Raw genomic sequence first — 23,831 nt, forward strand, 5'->3', positions numbered from 1 at the left:
TTCCCTGTTTCCTGGTGCGCGAGGAGAGGGGATTCAGAGCGCCGCCTAAACGAACTTCAGAGACGGGCGCGAGCCGCAGCCAACAGCGCGGATCCCATAGCAACAGGGGCGCAGAGGGAAAAACGGAGAGACTCCCGCACAGAGGCTCGGCGCCGAGCAGCGCTCACCAGCCCGAGAGGCTTGTCTGCTCCCCCGCCGGGGCGGGCGGGGGCTGGGAGCGGAGGCTCGGGCTTTGGTCGGATCGCAGGGAGAGGACTGGGGTTGGCGGTGTGAACACAGCCTGAAGGGGTTAGCGCACCACAGCTGGCTGGGAGGGAGACCGGGAAAAAGTCTGCAGCTGCCGAAGAGGCAAGAGACTTTTTCTTGCCTCTTTGTTTCGCGGCGCGCAAGGAGAGGGGATTCAGAGCGCCGCCTAAACGAACTCCAGAAACTGGCACGAGCCGCGGCTATCAGCGCGGACCCCAGAGACGGGCGTGAGACGCTGGGGCTGCTGCTGCCGCCTCCAAGAAGCCTGTGTGCGAGCACAGGTCACTCTCCACACCGCCCCTCCCGGGAGCCCGTGCAGCCCGCCACTGCCAGCGTCCCGTGATCCAGGGACAACATCCCCCGGGAGAACGCACTGCGCGCCTCAGGCTGCTGCAACGTCACGCCGGCCTCTGACGCCGCAGGCTCGCCCCGCCTCCTCTGTACCCCTCCCTCCCCGCGGCCTGGGTGAGCCAGAGTCCCCGAAGCAGCTGCTCCTTTAACCCCGTCCTGTCTGGGCGGGGAACAGACGCCCTCAGGCGACCTACACGCAGAGGCGGGTCCAAATCCAAAGCTGATCCCCAGGAGCTGCGCAAACAGAGAAGAGGAGGGGAAATCTGTCCCAGCAGCCTCAGAAGAAGCGGATTAAAACTCCACAAACAACTTGATGTGCCTGCATCTGTTGAATACCTGAATAGACAACGAATCATCCCAAATTCAGGAGGTGGACTTTGGGAGCAGGATATATTAATTTTTCCCCTTTTCCTTTTTTTTTTTTGTGAGTGTATATGTATATGCTTCTGGGGTAGATTTTGTCTGTATAGCTTTGCTTTACAATAGCTTTATTTTACTTCACTATATTATAGCTTCTTTCTTTCTTTTCTTTCTTTCTTTCTTTCTTTCCTTCCTTCCTTCCTTCCTCCTTCCTTCCTTTCTTTCTTTCTTTCTTTCTTTCTTTCTTTCTATTTTTTCTCCCTTTTACTCTGAGCCGTGTGGACGAAAGGCTCTTGGTGCTTCAGCCAGGCATCAGGGCCGTACCTCGGAGGTGGGAGAGCCAACTTCAGGACACTGGTCCACAAGAGACCTCCCAGCTCCACGTAATACCAAACGGCAAAAATCTCTCAGAGATCTCCATCTCAACATCAAGACCCAGCATCACTCAATGACCAGCAAGCTACAGTGCTGAACACCCTATGCCAAACAACTAGCAAGACAGGAACACAGCCCCATCCATTAGCAGAGAGGCTGCCTAAAATCATAATAAGGCCACAGACACCCCAAAATACACCACCAGACGTGGACGTGCCCACCAGAAAGACAAGATCCAGCCTCATCCACCAGAGCTCAGGCACTAGTTCCCTCCACCAGGAAGCCTACACAACCCACTGAACCAACCTTAGCCACTGGGGACAGATACCAAAAACAACGGGAACTACAAACCTGCAACCTGTGATAAGGAGACCCCAAACACAGTAAGATAAGCAAAATGAGACGACAGAAAAACACACAGCAGATGAAGGAGCAGGGTCAAAACACACTAGACTTAACAAATGAAGAGGAAATAGGTAGTCTACCTGAAAAAGAATTCAGAATAATGATAGTAAGGATGATCCAAAATCTTGGAAATAGAATAGACAAAATGCAAGAAGCATTTAACAAGGACGTAGAAGAACTAAAGAGGAATCAAGCAATGATGAAAAACACAATAAATGAAATTAAAAATACTCTAGATGGGATCAATAGCAGAATAACTGAGGCAGAAGAAAGGATAAGTGACCTGGAAGATAAAATGGTGGAAATAACTACTGCAGAGCAGGATAAAGAAAAAAGAATGAAAAGAACTGAGGACAGTCTCAGAGACCTCTGGGACAGCATTAAACGCACCAACATTCGAATTATAGGGGTCCCAGAAGAAGAAGAGAAAAAGAAAGGGACTGAGAAAATATTTGAAGAGATTATAGTTGAAAACTTCCCTAATATGGGAAAGGAAATAGTTAATCAAGTCCTGGAAGCACAGAGAGTCCCATACAGGATAAACCCAAGGAGAAACACGCCAAGACACATATTAATCAAACTGTCAAAAATTAAATATAAGGAAAACATATTAAAGGCAGCAAGGGAAAAAAAACAAATAACACACAAGGGAATCCCCATAAGGTTAACATCTGATCTTTCAGCAGAAACTCTGCAAGCCAGAAGGGAGTGGCAGGATATACTTAAAGTGATGAAGGAGAAGAACCTACAACCAAGATTACTCTACCCAGCAAGGATCTCATTCAAATGTGATGGAGAAATTAAAACCTTTACAGACAAGCAAAAGCTGAGAGAGTTCAGCACTACCAAACCAGCTTTACAACAAATGCTAAAGGAACTTCTCTAGGCAAGAAACACAAGAGAAGGAAAACACCTACAATAACAAACCCAAAACATTTAAGAAAATGGGAATAGGAACATACATATCGATAATTACCTTGAATGTAAATGGATTAAATGCTCCCACCAAAAGACACAGGCTGGCTGAATGGATACAAAAACAAGACCCATATATATGCTGTCTACAAGAGACCCACTTCAGACCTAGAGACACATACAGACTGAAAGTGAGGGGATGGAAAAAGATATTCCATGCAAATGGAAATCAAAAGAAAGCTGGAGTAGCAATTCTCATATCAGACAAAATAGACTTTAAAATAAAGACTATTACAAGAGACAAAGAAGGACACTATATAATGATCAAGGGATCGATCCAAGAGGAAGGTATAACAATTGTAAATATTTATGCACCCAACATAGGAGCACCTCAATACATAAGGCAAGTACTAACAGCCATAAAAGGGGAAATCGACAGCAACACAATCATAGTAGGGGACTTTAACACCCCACCTTCACCAATGGACAGATCATCCAAAATGAAAATAAATAAGGAAACACAAGCTTTAAATGATACATTAAACAAGATGGACTTAATTGATATTTATAGGACATTCCACCCAAAAACAACAGAATACACATTTTTCTCAAGTGCTCATGGAACATTCTCCAGGATAGATCATATCTTGGGTCACAAATCAAACCTTGGTAAATTTAAGAAAATTGAAATCGTATCAAGTATCTTTTCCGACCACAACGCTATGAGACTAGATATCAATTACAGGAAAAGATCTGTAAAATATACAAACACATGGAGGCTACACAATACATTACTTAATAATGAAGTGATTACTGAGGAAATCAAAGGGGAAATCAAAAAATACCTAGAAATAAATGACAATGGAGATACGACGACCCAAAACCTATGGGACGCAGCAAAAGCAGTGCTAAGAGGGAAGTTTATAGCAATACAAGCCTACCTCAAGAAACAGGAAACATCTCGAATAAACAACCTAACCTTGCACCTAAAGCAATTAGAGAAAGAAGAACAAAAAAACCCCAAAGCCAGCAGAAGGAAAGAAATTATAAAGATCAGGTCAGAAATAAATGAAAAAGAAATGAAGGAAACAATAGCAAAAATCAATAAAACTAAAAGCTGGTTCTTTGAGAAGATAAACAAAATTGATAAACCATTAGCCAGACTCATCAAGAGAAAAAGGGAGAAGACTCAGATCAATAGAATTAGAAATGAAAAAGGAGAAATAACCACTGACACTGCAGAAATACAAAAGATCATGAGAGATTACTACAAGCAACTCTATGCCAATAAAATGGACAACCTGGAAGAAATGGACAGATTCTTAGAAATGCACAAACTGCCGAGACTGAACCAGGAAGAAATAGAAAATATGAACAGACCAATCACAAGCACTGAAATTGAAACTGTGATTAAAAACCTTCCAACAAACAAAAGCCCAGGACCAGATGGCTTCACAGGTGAATTCTATCAAACATTTAGAGAAGAGCTAACACCTATCCTTCTCAAACTCTTCCAAAATATTGCAGAGGGAGGAACACTCCCAAACTCATTCTACGAGGCCACCATCACCCTGATACCAAAACCAGACAAAGATGTCACAAAGAAAGAAAACTACAGGCCAATATCACTGATGAACATAGATGCAAAAATCCTCAACAAAATACTCGCAAACAGAATCCAACAGCACATTAAAAGGATCATACACCATGATCAAGTGGGGTTTATCCCAGGAATGCAAGGATTCTTCAATATACGCAAATCAATCAATGTGATACACCATATTAACAAATTGAAGGAGAAAAACCATATGATCATCTCAATAGATGCAGAGAAAGCTTTCGACAAAATTCAACACCCATTTATGATAAAAGCCCTGCAGAAAGTAGGCATAGAGGGAACTTTCCTCAACATAATAAAGACCATATATGACAAACCCACAGCCAACATTGTCCTCAATGGTGAAAAACTGAAACCATTTCCACTAAGATCAGGAACAAGACAAGGCTGCCCACTCTCACCACTATTATTCAACATAGTTTTGGAAGTCCTAGCCACAGCAATCAGAGAAGACAAAGAAATAAAAGGAATCCAAATCGGAAAAGAAGAAGTAAAGCTGTCACTATTTGCAGATGACATGATACTATACATAGAGAATCCTAAAGAGGCTACCAGAAAACTCCTAGAGCTAATCAATGAATTTGGTAAAGTAGCAGGATACAAAATTAATGCACAGAAATCGCTTGCATTTCTATACACTAATGACGAAAAATCTGAAAGTGAAATTAAGAAAACACTCCCGTTTACCATTGCAACAAAAAGAATAAGATATCTAGGAATAAACCTACCTAAGGAGACAAAAGACCTGTATGCAGAAAATTATAAGACACTGATGAAAGAAATTAAAGATGATACAAATAGATGGAGAGATATACCATGTTCCTGGATTGGAAGAATCAACATTGTGAAAATGACTCTACTACCCAAAGCAATCTACAGATTCAATGCAATTCCTATCAAACTACCACTGGCATTTTTCACAGAACTAGAACAAAAAATTTCACAATTTGTATGGAAACACAAAAGACCCCGAATAGCCAAAGCAATCTTGAGAACGAAAAATGGAGCTGGGGGAATCAGGCTCCCTGACTTCAGACTATACTACAAAGCTTCAGTAATCAAGACAGTTTGGTACTGGCACAAAAACAGAAATATAGACCAATGGAACAGGATAGAAAGCCCAGAGATAAACCCACACACATATGGTCACCTTATCTTTGATAAAGGAGGCAAGCATATACAGTGGAGAAAAGACAGCCTCTTCAATAGGTGGTGCTGGGAAAATTGGACAGGTACATGTAAAAGTATGAAATTAGAACACTCCCTGACACCATGCACAAAAATAAACTCCAAATGGATTAAAGACCTAAGTGTAAGGCCAGACACTATCAAACTCTTAGAGGAAAACATAGGCAGAACACTCTATGACATACATCACAGCAAGATTCTTTTTGACCCAGCTCCCAGAGAAATGGAAATAAGAACACAAATAAACAAATGGGACCTAATGAAACTTAAAAGCTTTTGCACAGCAAAGGAAACCATAAACAAGACCAAAAGACAACCATCAGAATGGGAGAAAATATTTGCAAATGAAGCAACTGACAAAGGATTAATCTCCAAGATTTACAAGCAGCTCATGCAGCTCAATAACAAAAAAACGAACAACCCAATCCAAAAATGGGCAGAAGACCTAAATAGACATTTCTCCAAAAAAGATATACAGATGGCCTACAGACACATGAAAGAATGCTCAACATCATTAATCATTAGAGAAATGCAAATCAAAACTACAATGAGATATCATCTCACACCGGTCAGAATGGCCATCATCAAAAAATCTAGAAACAATAAATGCTGGAGAGGATGTGGAGGAAAGGGAACACTCTTGCACTGTTGGTGGGAATGTAAATTGATACAGCCACTATGGAGAACAGTATGGAGGTTCCTTAAAAAACTACAAATAGAACTACCATACGACCCAGCAATCCCACTACTGGGCATATACCCTGAGAAAACCATAGGTCAAAAAGTGTCATGTACCACAATGTTCATTGCAGCTCTATTTACAATAGCCAGGACCTGGAAGCAACCTAAATGTCCATCGACAGATGAATGGATAAAGAAGATGTGGCACATATATACAATGGAATATTACTCAGCCATAAAAAGAAATGAAATGGAGGTATTTGTAATGAGGTGGATGGAGTTAGAGTCTGTCATACAGAGTGAAGTAAGTCAGAAAGAGAAAAACAAATACAGTATGCTAACACATATATACGGAATCTAAGGAAAAAAAAAAAAGGCCATGAAGAACCTAGTGGCAAGACGGGAATAAAGACACAAACCTACTAGAGAATGGACTTGAGGATAGGGGGAGGGGGTGGGGTGAGATGTGACAGGGTAAGAGAGTGTCATGGACATATATACACTACCAAATGTAAAATAGATAGCTAGTGGGAAGCAGCCGCATAGCACAGGGAGATCAGCTCGGTGCTTTGTGACCACCTAGAGGGGTGGGATGGGGAGGGTGGGAGGGAGGGAGATGCAAGAGGGAAGAGAAATGGGAACATATTGTATATGTATAACTGATTCACTTTGTTATAAAGCAGAAGCTAACACACTATTGTAAGGCAATTATACTTCAATAAAGATGTTTAAAAAAAAAAAAAAAAAAAAAGCAAAGAGAGTCCAGGGGTGTGCTCTCAGTATAGATACTGAAAAAGGAAAAGAGAAATAGTAAGAATTTTTAAATGCTATTTACTTATATCTTGTCTATATTTGCAGCCACTTATACTAACAATAGCAGATATGATAGCCTGGAATACCATTAGCATAAAGTTAGAAAACTAAACATCAAGTCCTCAAAATGATAGGAGAGATTCCTTATACCAAAAACCCCGTGGTGAAGAAACTGTAGTTGAGAATATAAATAGCTCTGGGTTTTCAGGCAAAAACAATAATCAGGAAAGATCCCCCTGTGGAGAAATATTCATTTTATTTAAAAATGTTGGGCTTCCCTGGTGGCGCAGTGGTTGAGTCTGCCTGCCAATGCAGGGGACACGGGTTCGAGCCCTGGTCTGGGAAGATCCCACATGCCGTGGAGCAACTAGGCCCGTGAGCCACAACTACTGAGCCTGCGCGTCTGGAGCCTGTGCTCCGCAACAAGAGAGGCCGCAATAGTGAGAGGCCCGCGCACCGTGATGAAGAGTGGCCCCCACTTGCCGCAACTGGAGAAAGTCCTCGCACAGAAACGAAGACCCAACACAGCCAAAAATAAATAAATAAATAAATAAATAATTATTCTTAAAAAAAAAAAATGTACATTTTGTTTTAAAATCAGGAAGTGAAAGTTGATGTCAACATAGACACATTATTTTTAAACAGACATATATCTGTATTCTCATCCCCCACTCGGACTTCAGAAATAGGACCAGATTGTAGATTCGGGGTCTGTCATCCAACCACATACGTCCAGTGACTCAGAATAAGTGACTTCACTTTCTGTGAATAGATACATTATATCACACGAGACCAAACATTGCTATGGCACCCTGTTTCACACAACTTACCCCACGACGTGAGCCACTGGCACAGGGCTTCTTGGAAGAGTGCACTGACTTGAAACGAACACACCCAAGACATTCAACAACCATGATGGATTCTCCTCTCTTCTAATATCACAAGTAGAGTCAGAAAAGAAAAATTTTTCCTCCAGAGGATTAAGAGTGCACTTTTCAGCCCTTTTAGGTCAATATAGAAATTAGGTCTCTCTGTCAATGCTGAGAATTGACGGGACCTTTACAGAGTAATTTTTCAGATGAGTACGTTCACTCCGTATGTTAGTTTCTTGTTTGTTTGTTTTTGTTTTCTTAACATCAGTATGTTTTCTTCTCACTTGGGTTTTTATTCCCCTGATATATTGAGGACAAGAGACTACCCATGACTCCATGTCCACTTGATGAAACAGAGAAACCTCTCACACAAGGTGAGAACCCCTGGCAAAATCTCTTCCAGCCCCACAGGGTGTGAGCTTCTCGCCATGGGCTTCTCTCCATGTTTCAAGACAGCAGGCCAAGGGGTTGGTTAATTCAGTTTTTTCAATAAGAACAAAGTGTGAAAAGGTTTAAAAGTTATCTGACTGGTCACCTTGGAAAGACATGGAAACACACTGGATTTTACTCCTCACAGTTCCATGATTCATAACCTAACTTCATGATTAAAATCATAACATTGTACACTTGAACATGTACTGATTTGCTTTTGCTGAAGCCAAGATGACCTGAATCTCTATCAACAATAAATAATCCCTGGAACAAAAAAACAAAAAATACAGCATGCAGGGATGATACTGAAGTGGAAAGAGGGCTGACCTGGGTTGGACCAGCATTTATCAACAGTGGCACTACTGACACTTTGAACTGGATAATTATTTGTTTTAGGGGGCTGTCCTGTGCCTTGTCAGATGCTCAGCACCTTCCCTGGCCTCTACCCACTAGAGCATCTCTACACATTGCCAGTTGTCTCCATAGGCAAAATCACCACAGGCTGAGAACCACTGGGTTAGACAATTCCTGTTCTACCCCTAACTCTGTGTCTCAACTTCCTTTGAGGACTTGCTTAAGTCACCCAAATCTCTGAGCCCCCTTCATTATCTGCAAATGAGTAGATTGAAAGAATTCCTCAGACCCTTTTTAGCCCTGAAAGTCTGCTACTGGCTTATACATGTGATGTTCCTATGTATGTCTATTCAGAAAACTCTCTCATGTTATACATTTCTTTTCTCTTAAAGCCTTTGTTCATTGATTTAGGGGGAAAAAAATATCCTAGAAAATGTCCATAATGAACAATCCAGAATACTAGGCAAGTTTTCTGCCTTCAAAGGCATTGGCCTATAACATCAGGAGTCAAACAAATTCCCACAGGGTGTCAGGAGGAAAGTTTAGGCCAATAACAGAAATGTGGAATACAGTGAGTATTAGGTAAGACAATAGGGAGTGGTGGGACTTGTGGCTAACTGGGGAGAACAGCTATGCCTAAAACACAAAACCCATCTGTTGGCCCTTTATGGCCCTGAATGGTTTTACAACCTCCATTCTGACTCATCCAGTATCCGCCGCTTTCCCCTCCCCATGAGAGGGTGTGAGAGTATGGTAACAAATAACAGACCAGGAACGGAGTGAAATAAAAGAAGCCAATCATGAAGTCTGATCTCAATTCCTTCTTTCAGAAACCTTTAGTCCCATTTCTTAAGATTTGCTTTTTCATCATAAAATTCTTATGCTTGTGGGGGTGGGGTGGGGTGGGGTGGGGGGAGGGGAGGGAGACGTCAAAGAAAACTTAAATTTCTTTTTTCTGAAGTAAAGATAGTGCGTGTTTAGATGAAAGCCTAGAAAGACTTTAATCCACAAAATATTTTTAACGGCTCAGTGAGTTGAAGAAAAGTGTAAACAGTTACAACTTCTAAGATCTTTCACTGTAAGTTGAAGAAAACATCCACTATGGTTGTCTGAACTCTATAGGGCTTTGAAGGCAAGCCTGGCCTGGCCTATTTTCTATGATGTTGCTTGGATACAAAATACAGTGAGAGACTGGGAAATGATGACTTGGCCTCCTACACAGGGAATAAGAAGAGTTCAGTCGGACCACAAGCCAATTTTCTTTAAAGAAGGTGATACTAAACCAAGACCCTATTTCTTTCATATTACTAATGCTATAAATATGTTAAAATATTATGGTGTGAAAGTAATGGGGAAACTTTTGCCCTGTGTTTTCATGGAAAAATAAGAGTCTCCCCATGGGCTCCACCCAACACTAAAATGGATGGACCACGCCTCAAAAAGAAACTTATGGTGCAAGAATAATAAACAGCAGATGTATTCTGAAATGAAGAAAGAGCCAGTCCTTCTCCTATTCCTTTCAGTCCACAAACGCCCATATAGTTTGTTGTTGGTTCTCTCTGTGACATCAAACTAATTCTAAGCAATGGAAGCAACTACTTGAAAATTAGATGTTAGGTTTGGGGGAACTAAAGAGTTTAACTGTAAACTAGTCAACTCAGTCATGCAAGTGTTGGTTAAGAACTTTTGTTTCTTTCTTGTTAAAACAGAGTCTAGTGTGTTTAAAAGAGAAATGGAAAACGTTTTCCCCATTGGCCTGGACGCAAATGTTAACAGTCGCATGCCACTGTGGTGAGTAAGGGCTTTGCTGGCTGAGCTCTTAGTCAGGGGAACTCACATCTAGCGAGTTGTTCTTCTGTGCAGCAGGGACACAGCCCACATGGATTATTGGGGGAGGGTTTACTGGAAATTCCCTCATGAAGGAAAGGAAAAATAAGTTGGAGGCTGGAAAGTAAATCACACGTTGCTCTGTTTCTGCTCCCAAGGACTGCAGAACTACCAACTTCCCATCCTCCGAGGGGCAGTAACAATCCCCAACGGGGCTGGGGAACAAATGCTTTTCTGAGTGGCTCCCAGGTCTCCTGCAGGACCATGACTCGCCCACCCTTTGAAGCACTGGGCTCTCAGCCAGCTGGGCCTTGTCGTCTGCGCCAGGCCCAGAAGGCCAGCGGGGATGCTCGGCTGGGTCCCGTCCCCTCCGCAGACTTCTCCCTCCCCTAGGCCAGTATCAGTGGAGCTCCTCCCTCGGCTCTGAGCCGAAAGGAGGGAGCGCCAAGCCCTGCACCTTGCTTTCTACCAGATCGGGGGAGAGGCAGAGGCGGCAATGGCGGTGAGTCCTATCACAGGGAACCCCGGAAAGCACCTCCCCGGCTCTCCCACCCACCTCACCTGTGGGGAACCCTCCGCGTCTCCCAACCGGCCCACCCTTGCGCTCTGGATTAGCTCCTAAAACTGTTTCTCAGAATGTGGTTCCCCAGACTTCCCTGCAGCAGAATCAGCAGGGTGGATACAGATTCCCAGGACCCTGAGTCAGACTTTTTCTTTAGTTAATTCTTATACCCAGGAAGTCTGAGAAACAATGGTCTAGAACAGGTGGAGGGGTGGATGGAGGGCGGGGGGTTAGGGAAGGCAGCTGGCAAAGCCAGACCTGGGGAACAGGGAACACGTGCAGTTTTCTAAAAGTACATTCCATGTGATAATACAGGTTCACGTTTGAGACATGGACATAGCAATCAATTATTTAATAGAACAAAGGAGAAAGCAAAACTCCATCAGAATCTACTCGGCAGACCTAGTTACCTGCGCCCTCCCGTGGCTTCCCCTCCTTACTCCACACCAGGATTGTCAGAGGACTTTGAGGCCTTTGTCCTGTTCATCACAAGGGAGCAGGGGTTCTAGAAAACCTAGAAACTCCTAGTCCACAGTGGTTCCCCAACCTAGCCGTGTACAAGCCCCCCTGAGGTGGAGGTGCAACAAACTCCATGCCCAGATTTTGGAATCACTGAACTAGCCTGGAGGCTGTGGCAGTATCTGCAGGATTCAGGGCCAGCCTTTGCTGCAGACGGCATCACTTTAACAGGGGAAGGAGCTGAGTGGAAGCCCAGGTCTCTTCCCCAAAGCTCTCCCGGGCAGCGAGGCTACAAGGCCAGGGGTGGGTTAACTAGCCTAATGCCTGGCATGTAGAAGATGTCCGAGAGTTATTTCTTGAATAGATGACTGTAACCCGCCATTTTGCTATTTGCTCCTGACCAATTCTCCTGTTCATTCAGTCCTCAAAGTTCTGGCTCTACGCTTGCCCGTTCGGGACAGTTCAACAGAACTCCCAGGCTCTGTCTCTGTCTAATGCCCTCATCCTTTAGACTCAAGGCAGTAGTATTCTTTCATTCATTCATCAAGCACTTGGACCTTATAAAGTAAGGGGGACAGCATAACATAGTGACTAAGAACTTGGCGCTAGACAGAGCTGACTGATTCAGACTTATCCTTGTACCACAGATTGTGTAACTTCTCTGAGCCTCAGTGCCCTCATCTGCAAAGTGGGGATAATGACAGCTCCTACCTAACAGTATTGTTGTAAGGATTAAAAGGATGATCTGGTAAGTGCTTAATATCACTTTTCATTATTATTTCAGACACTATTCTGGAAAAAGGGATCCTAAAAAAAATATGACTCCAAGTCAGTACTTGCAGGGAAAGCTGGTCTGAACTCATGCACAGCCTAAATCACAGGAAGGCGGGTTTATCTATGCGGAGTGTGGGCAAGTGGGCATGAATGAACAGACAAGAACCCTTTGTAACTACCCACAGCCATTTCTATACAATCACTGTGCGGAGTTCTTAAAACCAATCCTTTCTCTTACGTACATCAGATAGCTCCCTCCCCACCATCAGTGCTACATATACACCGTGAATCTGTTTGGAAAACAATTTTTATTTTCAGGATTAGACCAGAAGTAAACTTCAGCTGTAGCTGAATTCTCATAAAATCCAATTAGTCGAATCTGAATGCATTTTTAAAGCCATAGGTCTCATAAAACGTTTCACTATAAGAGAGACCCCAGAGCAAATCCTTATATGAAAAACCTTTCTAAACCAGCACACGTGTACATGCATGCGCGCACACACACACACACCCTTTACCCTGTCTTTTTCTCCCCTTTTCCCTGCTTCATTCTTCTTCATCATATTTATCACCATGATAAACTATATGTGGATTTACTTGTTTATTGTCTGTTGCCTCCACTCAGATGTGAGCCCCATGAAAGGCATGGAGTACCCCCAGAGCCTATAGCAGTGTCTGACACACAGCAGCCATAAGCAAATATTTGTTGAATGAGTCAACTAATTGATACATCACTGAAGATAGTCCAATGACCTTGCAAATGATTTATAGGTTATGAAGCTTCCTCTCCTAAGAGATGTTCCTCCAAGTACAATCAGGAGATAATTACAGCTCTTATTATGAAATGCCTTTCTCTTTCAGTCTCTCTGGGTGTTTCTCACCAGGGCTGTGATCTCCCCAAACAGCGGGGTTCAGCCTCTCCAGCACCCAGAGCCAGCCAGCCCAAACCAGCTTTGATCTTTGCATAGCTTTGTTGCTCTGTTGAAAAAGCGGAACTAAAAAGAAATCAGAACTGGGAGTTCTGTTCCAAGTACCATCTGCCTCTGGCTTAGACTTTCACACAGCCTGAGAAGCTACTCCAGGTAGAAAACCTGCCTCAACCCTTCTCACCAACCACACGGGGGAAAAGGAGAGGTCATGGGGACCGCCTTAATTAATCCCACTGCTATGTTTACACATGGTAGTGGCAGAAGCGGGTCTCACCACTAGGGGAAATAAAAGTATTAAAAGCTTGAACACAAGGTCTTTCGTACACCAGTAAACAAAAATTTCTCATAAGCAATACCACACCATCCCATCAAATTAATTCCATTCCAAACCGCAGTCTTTGTTTTCTCTAAGCAAAAACAAAACAAAAACAAAAAACCCTTGCCCAGGGAGTTAGTATATTTCATAACCCAGGCTTGTCCTTTTACTTTTTCTAATTCTACAGCCCCCAGTACCATCCTGTGTGTAAGTGTGTGTGTTAGTTATGCTGTGCTCTCACTCACATCCTGGCACTCTGGCCCTCAACACACACACACACACACACACACACACAGAGGAAATAAACATTGGAAGGTCTGAGGTTAAACTCTGGATTTACGAGGTTAAATCCACATGCTTCCAAATAAAGAGCTGGGTGACTTTAAGCAATTTGGTGAACCTGTCTGAGCCACATTTTTCTCAACTCTAAGATGTCAATAAGCCTGTCTGACTCAAAGTCATTATAAAGATGAAAACTGATGGTGTGTGGAGCAGTTTTAGCACAATTCCTGGCCCATGGTAAGCCCACAATAGATATTAGCTATTATGTTGTTCATCAGGAAATTTAAGTGATTTTTTTCCTTAATTATATTAAATTTGCCCTTATGTCTATCACTTACTGAGGAAGTATTCCAGCCACCATCATGAAGATGAAGAAACTTGCCAAAAGCCACCCAACCAGTAAGTAGCAGAGCCAAAATCCAAACTGATCTCATGATCATGCAGCTGACCACTTGCCCACACCACCTCTTATGCAAGAACTCGGGTAAATTTCCTCCTAGGTATATTGTGAGGTCTTCGGTTATCTTCTTCTTACATTACAGCAATGCAGACAATTTACCTTCAGAGGATGTCTCTAACTTTGCCGTGCATTTGTGTGGGGTATATGTGACGGTTTCAAATGTACAAGCACACACAGGTGGAGGGGAAAAATAAGAGTACTAGGAAGGCAAACTTTTAGACAGTTACAGTCATTTTATATCAGACATTGTAATTTGCATTCCTACACGTTCAATTTGGATCTTTTTTAATACCTTCCGCGTCTCTACTTCACTTGCTCAAGCTTTCCTCTACCTTCCTTAACCTGTAGAATACGATTATAATACCTGTTTCATTGTCCATACCTACTCATAATATCATCTAACAGTGTATCTGTTTAATAACGATGTATCTATTTTTTTCTTCACAATACTGAGGTAAAATCCTTCTGAGTACTCTACCTTATGCTCATGAATTTGAAGGTTTTCCCACTCTGGATGGTGGGAGCATTAACTATTCTTAGCCCTCAGGTAGTTTCCTCACTGACCAGTACTCACCTGAGGAGTCAAGCGGAGCCCTGTGCAAATCTCTGGAGCACTCTGCGTGGGTGGTGGGTGGGTGTGTGTGTGCACGCGCGCCTAGCTCTAGGCTCCCAGCTGCACCTCCCCAACCCTGGGAGACAACCAAGATCTGCCTGTCCTGCAGTGCAGCCTGGAAGTGCTCTCTAGGCATGAAGCTGGGCGCTCAGAGGGCTCAGCTCATTTATCCCCCTCTCTTGGGGGTCACTGTCCTGTGCTGCTAGTGTCCAGTATCTGAAACCACTGGGGCATGTATTTCATCTACTTTTTCAGTTGTGTCAGGCGAGAGGGTAAATCTGGTCCCTGTGACATCACCTTAGCATGAGCAGAACACACACGCATACACACATGCACAAATCTGAAAACTTGTAAAAATCTTTCATTCCTATATTTCCAGCCTCCTGAAGATGCTTCTTCTTTAAGAACTCAAGCAGAGTGACAGCACAGACAGGATGCCAAGAGATCAGGGTCCCAGCCTCAACCCCTCTGAGCCTCAAGTCTCATCTCCACTTCTCGAGGTCATTGTGAAGATCACATGAGATGAGATATATTCTCTGAACTCATCTTGTTCATTGCAGGGAATGAGCTTAAGTGACTTATTACTCAATAGCATAAAATGCCTGCTTAAAACTTTTACCTAAGAAGGAGGTATCAATACTCCGACAATGAGTGGGGTTTTTTTTTTGTTTGTTTTGTTTGTTTGATTTTTGGCAAAATTAGAAAAAAATTTTTAAGCTAGGGAGTTCCCTGGTGGTCTAGTGGTTGAGATTCGGTGCTTTCACTGCAGTGGCCCGGGTTCAATCCCTGGTCGGAGAACTGAGATCCTCCCACAAGCAGTGCGGCATGGCAAAAAAAAAAAAAAAAAAAAAAAAAATTAAGCTAAAAGATAATCATTCCACCTACATTTTGGTCCCTATAGGTGGTCAGAGGTTTTCAGTGTAATGGAAAAGTCAAGAGCACAGGTCTGAATATAAATGCTGACTCTGATACATACCTGCTGTGTGACCCTGAGCAGATGACTACACCTCTCTGAGAAAAAACTGGGTATCTGTGAGGATTAGGTGGGATAATGCATTCAAAGGGCTCATTAAGGGACGGCCACATTGCCTGTCTGGAAAGGGAACTCTCATTCTTCAGCCACTGGGAAAATCCTTCCACTCTGACTTTTCAGCTAAAAATACCATTTCATGTGCATCATGTGACCAAGAGGCTCCTCTAGCTCTTCCCTCACCCTCTTTCAGTCCACAGGCTGGTTGGATGACTGTAAAATGAGGAAGAACAGAGTCTGCGCCAAACAGCCCCACCAGCTCACAGCACCTAGGGAGGGACGTTGCTGATGCACCAGCACTGCGCGTGCTCAGACTGCCCGGTCCAGTCCCTATGGGTGTGGGCACCATGCTCAGGCAAACCCAGGCAGCCTGGTGCTGTTTGCTTACATGCCCTGGGGCTGCAGACTCTGGCGTGAGGGCCCTATTTACACAGCCAGTCTCCATGGCAACAGCAAAGTTCACAGGCAAGACATTCCTTAAGCCGGTAGAAAAATTCTCTGCCCCCACCCTGTGCTTCCAGGTGAGGGAGACGTTCCCACACTGAGCAGTGAGCACAGCCTCAAGGCCAAATCTTTCATAGAAAAGCCAAGAAGAAAATACGAGACCAAAATACACAAATATTTTGGACAAACATAGCTAAAATACTGCCCTGCTGTCATCCAAGGGCCCCACTGTGTTTTCAACAGGTATAAAATAAATATATAATGTTCTCCCAGTATTGTTTTCCCTGCTTCCTAACTGGTTCCTACATCCAAACTCCACACAGAAAGTGCAAGCGATACATTAAAAATGTAAATAAGATCATACTCAGTACTCTTCAACAAACTTCCATCCTACTAGGAATGAAATCCAAAGCTCGCATCGTGGCTCACAAAGCCATGCATGTTGTGGCTTTGCTGATCTCATCTCCTTCCCCCATCCCAGCCCTCTGGCCTCTTCGATCTTTCTCTAACACCCAGGTATACTCCTGCCTCAGGGCCTTTGCACTTGCTGTTCTCTCTGCCGAGAATATTCTTTCCCCCAGAAAGCTGCATGGCTCATTCTTTCACTTTATTAGTCTCTGCTCAATTGTCACCTTATCATCACCTCACATAAAACTTTCCCCCACCCTCAGTAACCATCCTCTTACTCTGCTTTAGTTTTCTTCATGGGCTATGACAGTTTCCTCCTTAGATTACAGCACGTCAGAGTACCTGATCTATTACATATTTCTTCATGTATTTGTTTGTTTTGACTCTCTCTCGAGCATGAAACATACAAGAAAACAACAACTTTGTTTAAAACATAGATGAGAACTCCCACGCCAGCCTGCCAGGCTTTATTGCCAAGTTCAGATAGATGAGGCACAAAGTGATGAGGCCTGAACCAGGCTGCTGGCTGTGGCTACAAGTAAGAAGCACATCGGGCTTCCCTGGTGGCGCAGTGGTTGAGAATCTGCCTGCTAATGCAGGGGACACGGGTTCGAGCCCTGGTCTGGGAAGATCCCACATGCCGCGGAGCAGCTGGGCCCGTGAGCCACAACTACTGAGCCTGCGCGACTGGAGCCTGTGCTCCGCAACAAGAGAGGCCGCGACAGTGAGAGGCCCGCGCACCGCGATGAAGAGTGGCCCCCGCTTGCCGCAACTAGAGAAAGCCCTCGCACAGAAACGAAGACCCAACATAGCCATAAATAAATAAATAAATAAATAAATAAATAAATAATTTTTTAAAAAAAATAGAAGAAGCACATGGCACAAACAGTGGAAAGAAAGAGAAGTAAGATTTGGCAACAGATTGGATAGGATGTAAAAGGGAGAAGATCCACAGAGACCGGAGGTTTTGAGCTCAGTGGTCTGGAGCTGTGCTCTCCACTGTGATGGCCACCAGCCACACGTGGTGAGGGAGCACTTGAAATATGGCTGGTCTGGACAGAGATGTGCTGCTAATGTGAAATACTAAGTCTTTGAAATCCGGCGTGTAAGAATACAATGCATGTAAAATGTCTTAATGATTCTTAAAATATTGATTCACATAGTGTATATAATATTATCATTTCTATGTGTAAATAAAACATATTATTAAAATTCATTTCATCTGTTTCTTTTTGTTTTATAACATGGCTACTAGAAAAATTTTAATTACATATGCAGCCTGCACTATACTTCTTTCGGAGAGGGCTGGTCTAGAATATAAACAGTGGTACCACTTGCAGAAAGAGGAGAGGAAAGAAGAGAAAGAACTATTATTCGTAACAGTTAGGAGACTACAGTGAGGCTAAATCACCCACTTCCCCAGAACTTCGAAATCTGGTAAATAAAACTGCCCTCTGGAAGTTGGGGTGGGGGATAGAAAATCATATAATTGCTTCAAAGCTGAGATGTACAACATAACCTTAAAAAGCTAGAATGGTTTTTCGATCCAAGAGAGTAGGGCCAGAATCTACCAGAATGTATTTATGTAGCTTAAGAAAAAAATGCATCGGTCACAGGGACATTTGGTCAGCAATGAAACGTGGAAGAAAGGATCTCATGAAAGGTGACATGGGCAGTAGCTATCAAAGCCTGTGCAGGCTCTTAGTCTGACGCCATTAAGCAGAAGACCCCAATGACTAAGATGACCATCTAATTTACTGTCCAAATCAAGCCACTGTTGACAGCAAAAGCGACATCATAAATCATTGTGCTGGGACAACGAACCAGGACTATCCAAAGCAAATCAGAGCATATGGCCACCCTATCTCAACAAATTCATTCTAATTTACTGCTCTCACTGCAGTCTTCTGATCATACCAAATGTACCTGAGAATAAGACATACATTTTAAAATAAATTCACATTACTAAAACCTGGGATGCTTCTCACAATTGATGTGGGCATTTAATATCAGGCTTCTCCCCCCCCAACACCGCCCGCCCCAAGCATGTTACTAATTTAATAGTACATCTTACAGTCAATGATATCTTACAATCAAAGATAGAGAGTAATTTGGCTTCCCATGTGAAATGACATGAAGGAAAACAGACATTTCTCCAAAGAAGACATACAGATGGCCAAAAAGCACATGAAAAGATGTTCAACATCGCTAATTATTAGACAAATGCAAATCAAAACTACAATGAGGTATCACCTCATACCAGTCTGAATGTACATCATCAAAAAGTCTACAAACAATAAATGCTGGAGAAGGTGTGGAGAAAAGGGAACCCTCCTACACTGTTGGTGGGAATGTACAATAAATTGGTGCAGACACTGTGGAAAACAGTATGGAGGTTCCTCAGAAAACTAAAAATAGAGCTACCATATGATCCAGCAATCGCACTCTTGGGCATATATCCAGAGAAAACCATAATTCGAAAAGATACATACACCCCAATGTTCACTGCAGCACTATTTACAAGAGCCAAGACATGGAAGCAATCTAAATGGCCATCGACAGAGGAGTGGATAAAGGAGATGTGGTACATATACACAATGGAATATTACTCAGCCGTGAAAAAGAACAAAATAATGCCATTTGCAGCAACATGGATGCACCTAGAGATTATCATACTAAATGAAGTTAAGTCGGACAGAGAAAGACAAATATCATATGATATCACTTCTATGTGGCATCTAAAAAAATAATACAAATGAAGTTATTCACAAAACAGAAACAGACTCACAGACTTAATAGAAAACTTACATTACCAAAGGGGAAAGGTGGGGGGGAGGGATAAATTAGGGGGTTGGGATTAACATATACACATTATATAAAATAATCAACAGGGACCTACTGTATAGCACAGGGAACTCTACTCAGTACTCTGTAATACCCTATATGTGAAAAGAATCTGAAAAAGAATAGATACATGTATATGCGTAACTAAATCACTTCGCTGTACACCTGAACCTAACACAATACTGTAAATCAACTATACTCCAATATAAAATAAAAATTTTTTTTAATTCATTTTAAAAAAAATTCATTAATCAGAGAGTAGAATGCCCTCCCCATCCAGGCAATTTATTTCCATTGGAAAATAACAAGTATTATGGTTTTAAGAATTGTTCTCTTGTGAGTTTAGTTAGTTTGGATTGATAACCTAAGACTGCGTTCCAAGTCTAAGGCCAAAGTCTAGATCAAGGACTGGGGTGAATTTACTGAGGTCATTCTGTCCCATGGGAACCTCAGCTTTACCCAGGGGACAACTCTGTGTGCCACCACTGGGCACCACCATGACTCTTCCCCATCTGAAACTGGCAGGGGCAGTAAGAGTAGGAATCTGGTTTGGATCTGTTGGGTCTAAAAAACCAGCGAGGCGTTAAAATGGAAGCAGGGCTGGAAAGAGAACTTGAATGAGACATACATGGGTTATACACAATCAGAAGAAGAAATGATTTTGTTTGTGTCCAATAAAGCTACAGTTTGGATAAATCATCAGTGCCTATACGTAGTTAACAAAGAAACTGCAGGAGCATAAAAAGATTTCACTGTTAAGTGCCAAATTGGCTAGACTAGTGGTGGCTTAGTGTTTGCAACCTCTTATGAATACAGCAGTCATTGGGAAAGAGCACTGTCATTGATTAACCACACCTGATATTGGCTCATAAGGGGTGGAGGAGGGCACAGAATTAAAGCACAATTATATTGGAAATATTATGTTATTAAAGATATGTTCCTTCAACAAAATAAACAATAGTAAGACAGTATGTAAAATGAGAAAAACAATTGAAATCGACTTACTTATTTTGTCCAATTGTCTCAAAATCTTTCACAACAATCCCAAGGGACGATGAAAAGTCCAGTGGTATACCCCTCAAGTCGAACTCCAAAATCTGTCCACAGGTAGGTTATAAAAACAAAGAGGCTGTTAAAAGGATCCGGGAATATAATAAGATGCACCGATACTAAATATCAGATCATCTCCACCAATGACAATCTTTTGAAGTACTCAGTTCTATAGTTAGATAAAAGTGATCAAATTCTGAACCTGGAGGCTGCTGAGGCTCATGGGAAAGCAAACCAGACTCCTAGCTTCCCGTTTTCTAGACTCTGTGGCTTTGGACAAGTCACCAAATCCGTCTCATAGGCAGAGAACTAGACTTAATGCCTACCACAACTGTAGCACAAATAGAACAAAATATGTATGTGAAAATGCTTTCTTCAGTGGTTATTTTTAAATTATTTGCTTTTCTTAATCATATTACTATCGAAGAAAGTGGTAAATAATCTAAGAAAACATTTTCTGAAATGCATCAGCCCCTTATTTTAAGTCCCACCGTGGTCAGTGCTGTAGTCAGCTGAGTCTCTCATCTTAAGGCAGTAAATTGCTTTCTAACGGCAAATGTTAAAAAAAATAAAATAAAATAAATTAACTTAGTTCCACTGATGTCTTTGATTATGTAATAAATGAATTAAATAAAGCAGTGCATGATGATGATCTGATGCTGCTTGTAATGGGTTTGGAATGGATGGAAGAGGAGTCTCACAGCTCATATTAGAACATACCTACCAATCCAAATGGGTTTGGGGTTGGCATTTCATTTAGGTTTGGTTTCAGTTATAAAGCTGCAATTGGGAAGTTTACTTGATAAATACATATGCACTATGAGAAAAAAAATGCATTGGAAACAAAGTGGGGTAAGATGGATGATGCCCTGGGGAAAACACGCCTACTCATGTGACCATATACCTCTCTGCCATCGGCCACATGGATTGAGCTCAAATATAAAGAAGCATGTTGGGACTTCCCTGGTGACGCAGTGGTTAAGAATCCGCCTGCCAATGCAGGGGACACGGGTTCAAGCCCTGGTCCGGGAAAATCCCACGTGCTGCGGAGCAACTAAGCCCGTGCGCCACAACTACTGAGCCTGCGCTCTAGAGCCCGAGAGCATCAACTACTGAGCCCACACGCCTACAGCCCGTGCTCCGCAACAAGAGAAGCCTGCGCACCGCAAGGATGAGTAGCCCCTGCTCACCACAATTAGAGAAAGCCCACGTGCAGCAACGAAGACCCAACACAGCCAAAAATAAATAAATAAACTAATTAATTTTAAAAATAAAGAGGCATGTTATCACTAAATGCACACATACATGTACTTTTTATTTATTTTAGTCTTGGAGCTCTGTGTGAGGTGCTAGGAACCCACAGTTTCCACAGGGACCAACCAGACAGGCCTCTGGCTCTCATGGAGCTGGCAGTGCAGCTGGCTGTGCTCTGGGTTCCAGTGAAATTGCAGAGAAGTGGAATTCCCTCTCAACCTGCATGAAACCAGCAGGGCATTTCAGATAGGCATTAAGAAGCTTTTAGTCTTGGCCTCATCCAATGAGAACGAGTAGTCTTTATTTTATAGGGATACTGAAACTCATTGGGAGGGAAAGGGGAGAAGGGATTTGCAGTTGGTGGAAGGAAGCCGTCACAGCCTGGTGACTTAGCAAAATAACAAAGACATTTATCACTGCACTTATCCAGAACGGTTTGACCTGGTTTTCGGAAAAACAATGGGGCAGATGTTCAACTTTTTAAAAATTAGTCAGCATAGGAAAATCCTACTCAGTGGAAAGAATTAAAAATTTCACATATCTGTAAATCTATTAAACACTGAAACAATTTATAAAATAGATATAAAGTCAGTAGTGGGGGGGAGGTCTATAAATTATATCAATTCAATACAATATTACATAGTCAATAAAAACATTTTTGAATGGAATGATAGGTGTATATGTTCAGGATATAATAGTAGGAAAAAATAGGATAGGAAACTGTATTCACTGTATGATACTAATTGGCTAATTCTAAGACATCCTATTTTATTAAATGTATTCATTCAATAAATATTTGTTGATACCTCCGAGATGTTAATTTATTTATTTTTGGCTGTGTTGGGTCTTCGTTTCTGTGCGAGGGCTTTCTCTAGTTGTGGCAAGCGGAGGCCACTCCTCATCGCGGTGCGCGGGCCTCTCACTATCTCGGCCTCTCTTGTTGCGGAGCACAGGCTCCAGACGCGCAGGCTCAGTAATTGTGGCTCACGGGCCCAGCTGCTCTGTGGCATGTGGGATCTTCCCAGACCAGGGCTCGAACCCGTGTTCCCTGCATTGGCAGGCAGATTCTCAACCACTGCACCACCAGGGAAGCCCCCTCTGAGATGTTAACAGTATTTGCTTCTGGATAGTAGCACCAAAAGTAATTTTTTTAAGCTAATCTGAAGTTTTCAAAATTTCTATGTTAAGTATATATTACTTTTATCAACATAAAAAACAATGACACTCTTCCAGACACACAAAGTATCATGTCATACCATCTGGATGAATCACATGCAGATATGTTTTTAGTTACAGAGCTTTCCCTCTGGGACTCCAGCAGTGATCTAATCCCACCCTTCACTCTAGGGATGTGCCCCAATTTGCAGCATAACTGGACAAGGTCACACAGCAAGCGCATGGCTGCACCAGGCTAGAACCCCACACTCCTTAACCCATCCAGGCTCCACTTGCCACACCACTACTGCACAGGAGATGTCACTGTGCAGTAGGGTCCTTAAGCTGCTCTGCTGTCTCTGTGGCCACAGAGGGAGGTGGAGGGGGTAGGGGTGAAATGCAGAGATTCTCCTTCCAAACGGAAGAGTTAACCTCTGACCAAAGATGGGACAATCAGAGGTAGCTTATCCAGTGAAACAAAATAGAAAAATAACGAAGTCACCTCATTCCACACTGGGTTGAGTTCATTATCGACTTTCTTTGTTTTCTTTTTCTCATCTGCAAATTAAAAATAAGATATCAGTCAATTAGAAATATTTACAGAGCCTGTACCATTCATCTGTTCATTCAAAGACCCTTTCCCTGAGGGCAAAAGGTGTGCCTGCATTTTACCTTCATCTGACTAGGGTGAGGGCTACCTGAATCAGTTTTCCAAACTGAACAGCATTTTTGGCCTAAAAACATTTTTCCCATCCCCAGACCGACAAGGAGCTGAGGGACGGGAGACTCAAAATCACAGAAATGCTGTGATCCT

The 23,831-nt window shown here is 42.6% G+C and overlaps 1 protein-coding gene and 1 long non-coding RNA gene across 7 annotated transcripts in view; one reads left to right on the forward strand and one right to left on the reverse strand.

The window, feature by feature from the left end:
• The window catches only part of MYOF (myoferlin), a 164,789-nt gene that overhangs the window by 119,585 nt on the left and 21,373 nt on the right, over window positions 1–23,831 (reverse strand). For all 4 annotated transcript variants that reach the window (XM_082339375.1, XM_082339373.1, XM_082339374.1 and 1 more), the window contains exons 2-3: window positions 23,520–23,575; window positions 20,564–20,655 (exon numbers count right to left, since the gene is read on the reverse strand). In XM_082339375.1, the coding sequence (XP_082195501.1) occupies window positions 20,564–20,655; window positions 23,520–23,575 (148 nt within the window). The remainder of the gene's footprint in view (window positions 1–20,563; window positions 20,656–23,519; window positions 23,576–23,831) is intronic.
• On the forward strand, window positions 6,888–17,545 carry LOC309604713. 3 transcript variants are annotated; one of them, XR_014231008.1, is made up of 4 exons: window positions 6,888–12,206; window positions 14,106–14,158; window positions 15,212–15,332; window positions 17,152–17,545. It is a non-coding gene; the product is annotated as an uncharacterized lncRNA (long non-coding RNA). The 3 variants fall into 3 exon arrangements; XR_014231006.1 differs by having other exon boundaries at window positions 14,102–14,158; window positions 15,212–17,545; XR_014231007.1 differs by having other exon boundaries at window positions 15,212–17,545.

Source organism: Balaenoptera borealis (assembly GCF_965194805.1).
Source record: "Balaenoptera borealis genome assembly, chromosome: 10".
Taxonomy (NCBI): Eukaryota; Metazoa; Chordata; class Mammalia; order Artiodactyla; family Balaenopteridae; genus Balaenoptera; species Balaenoptera borealis.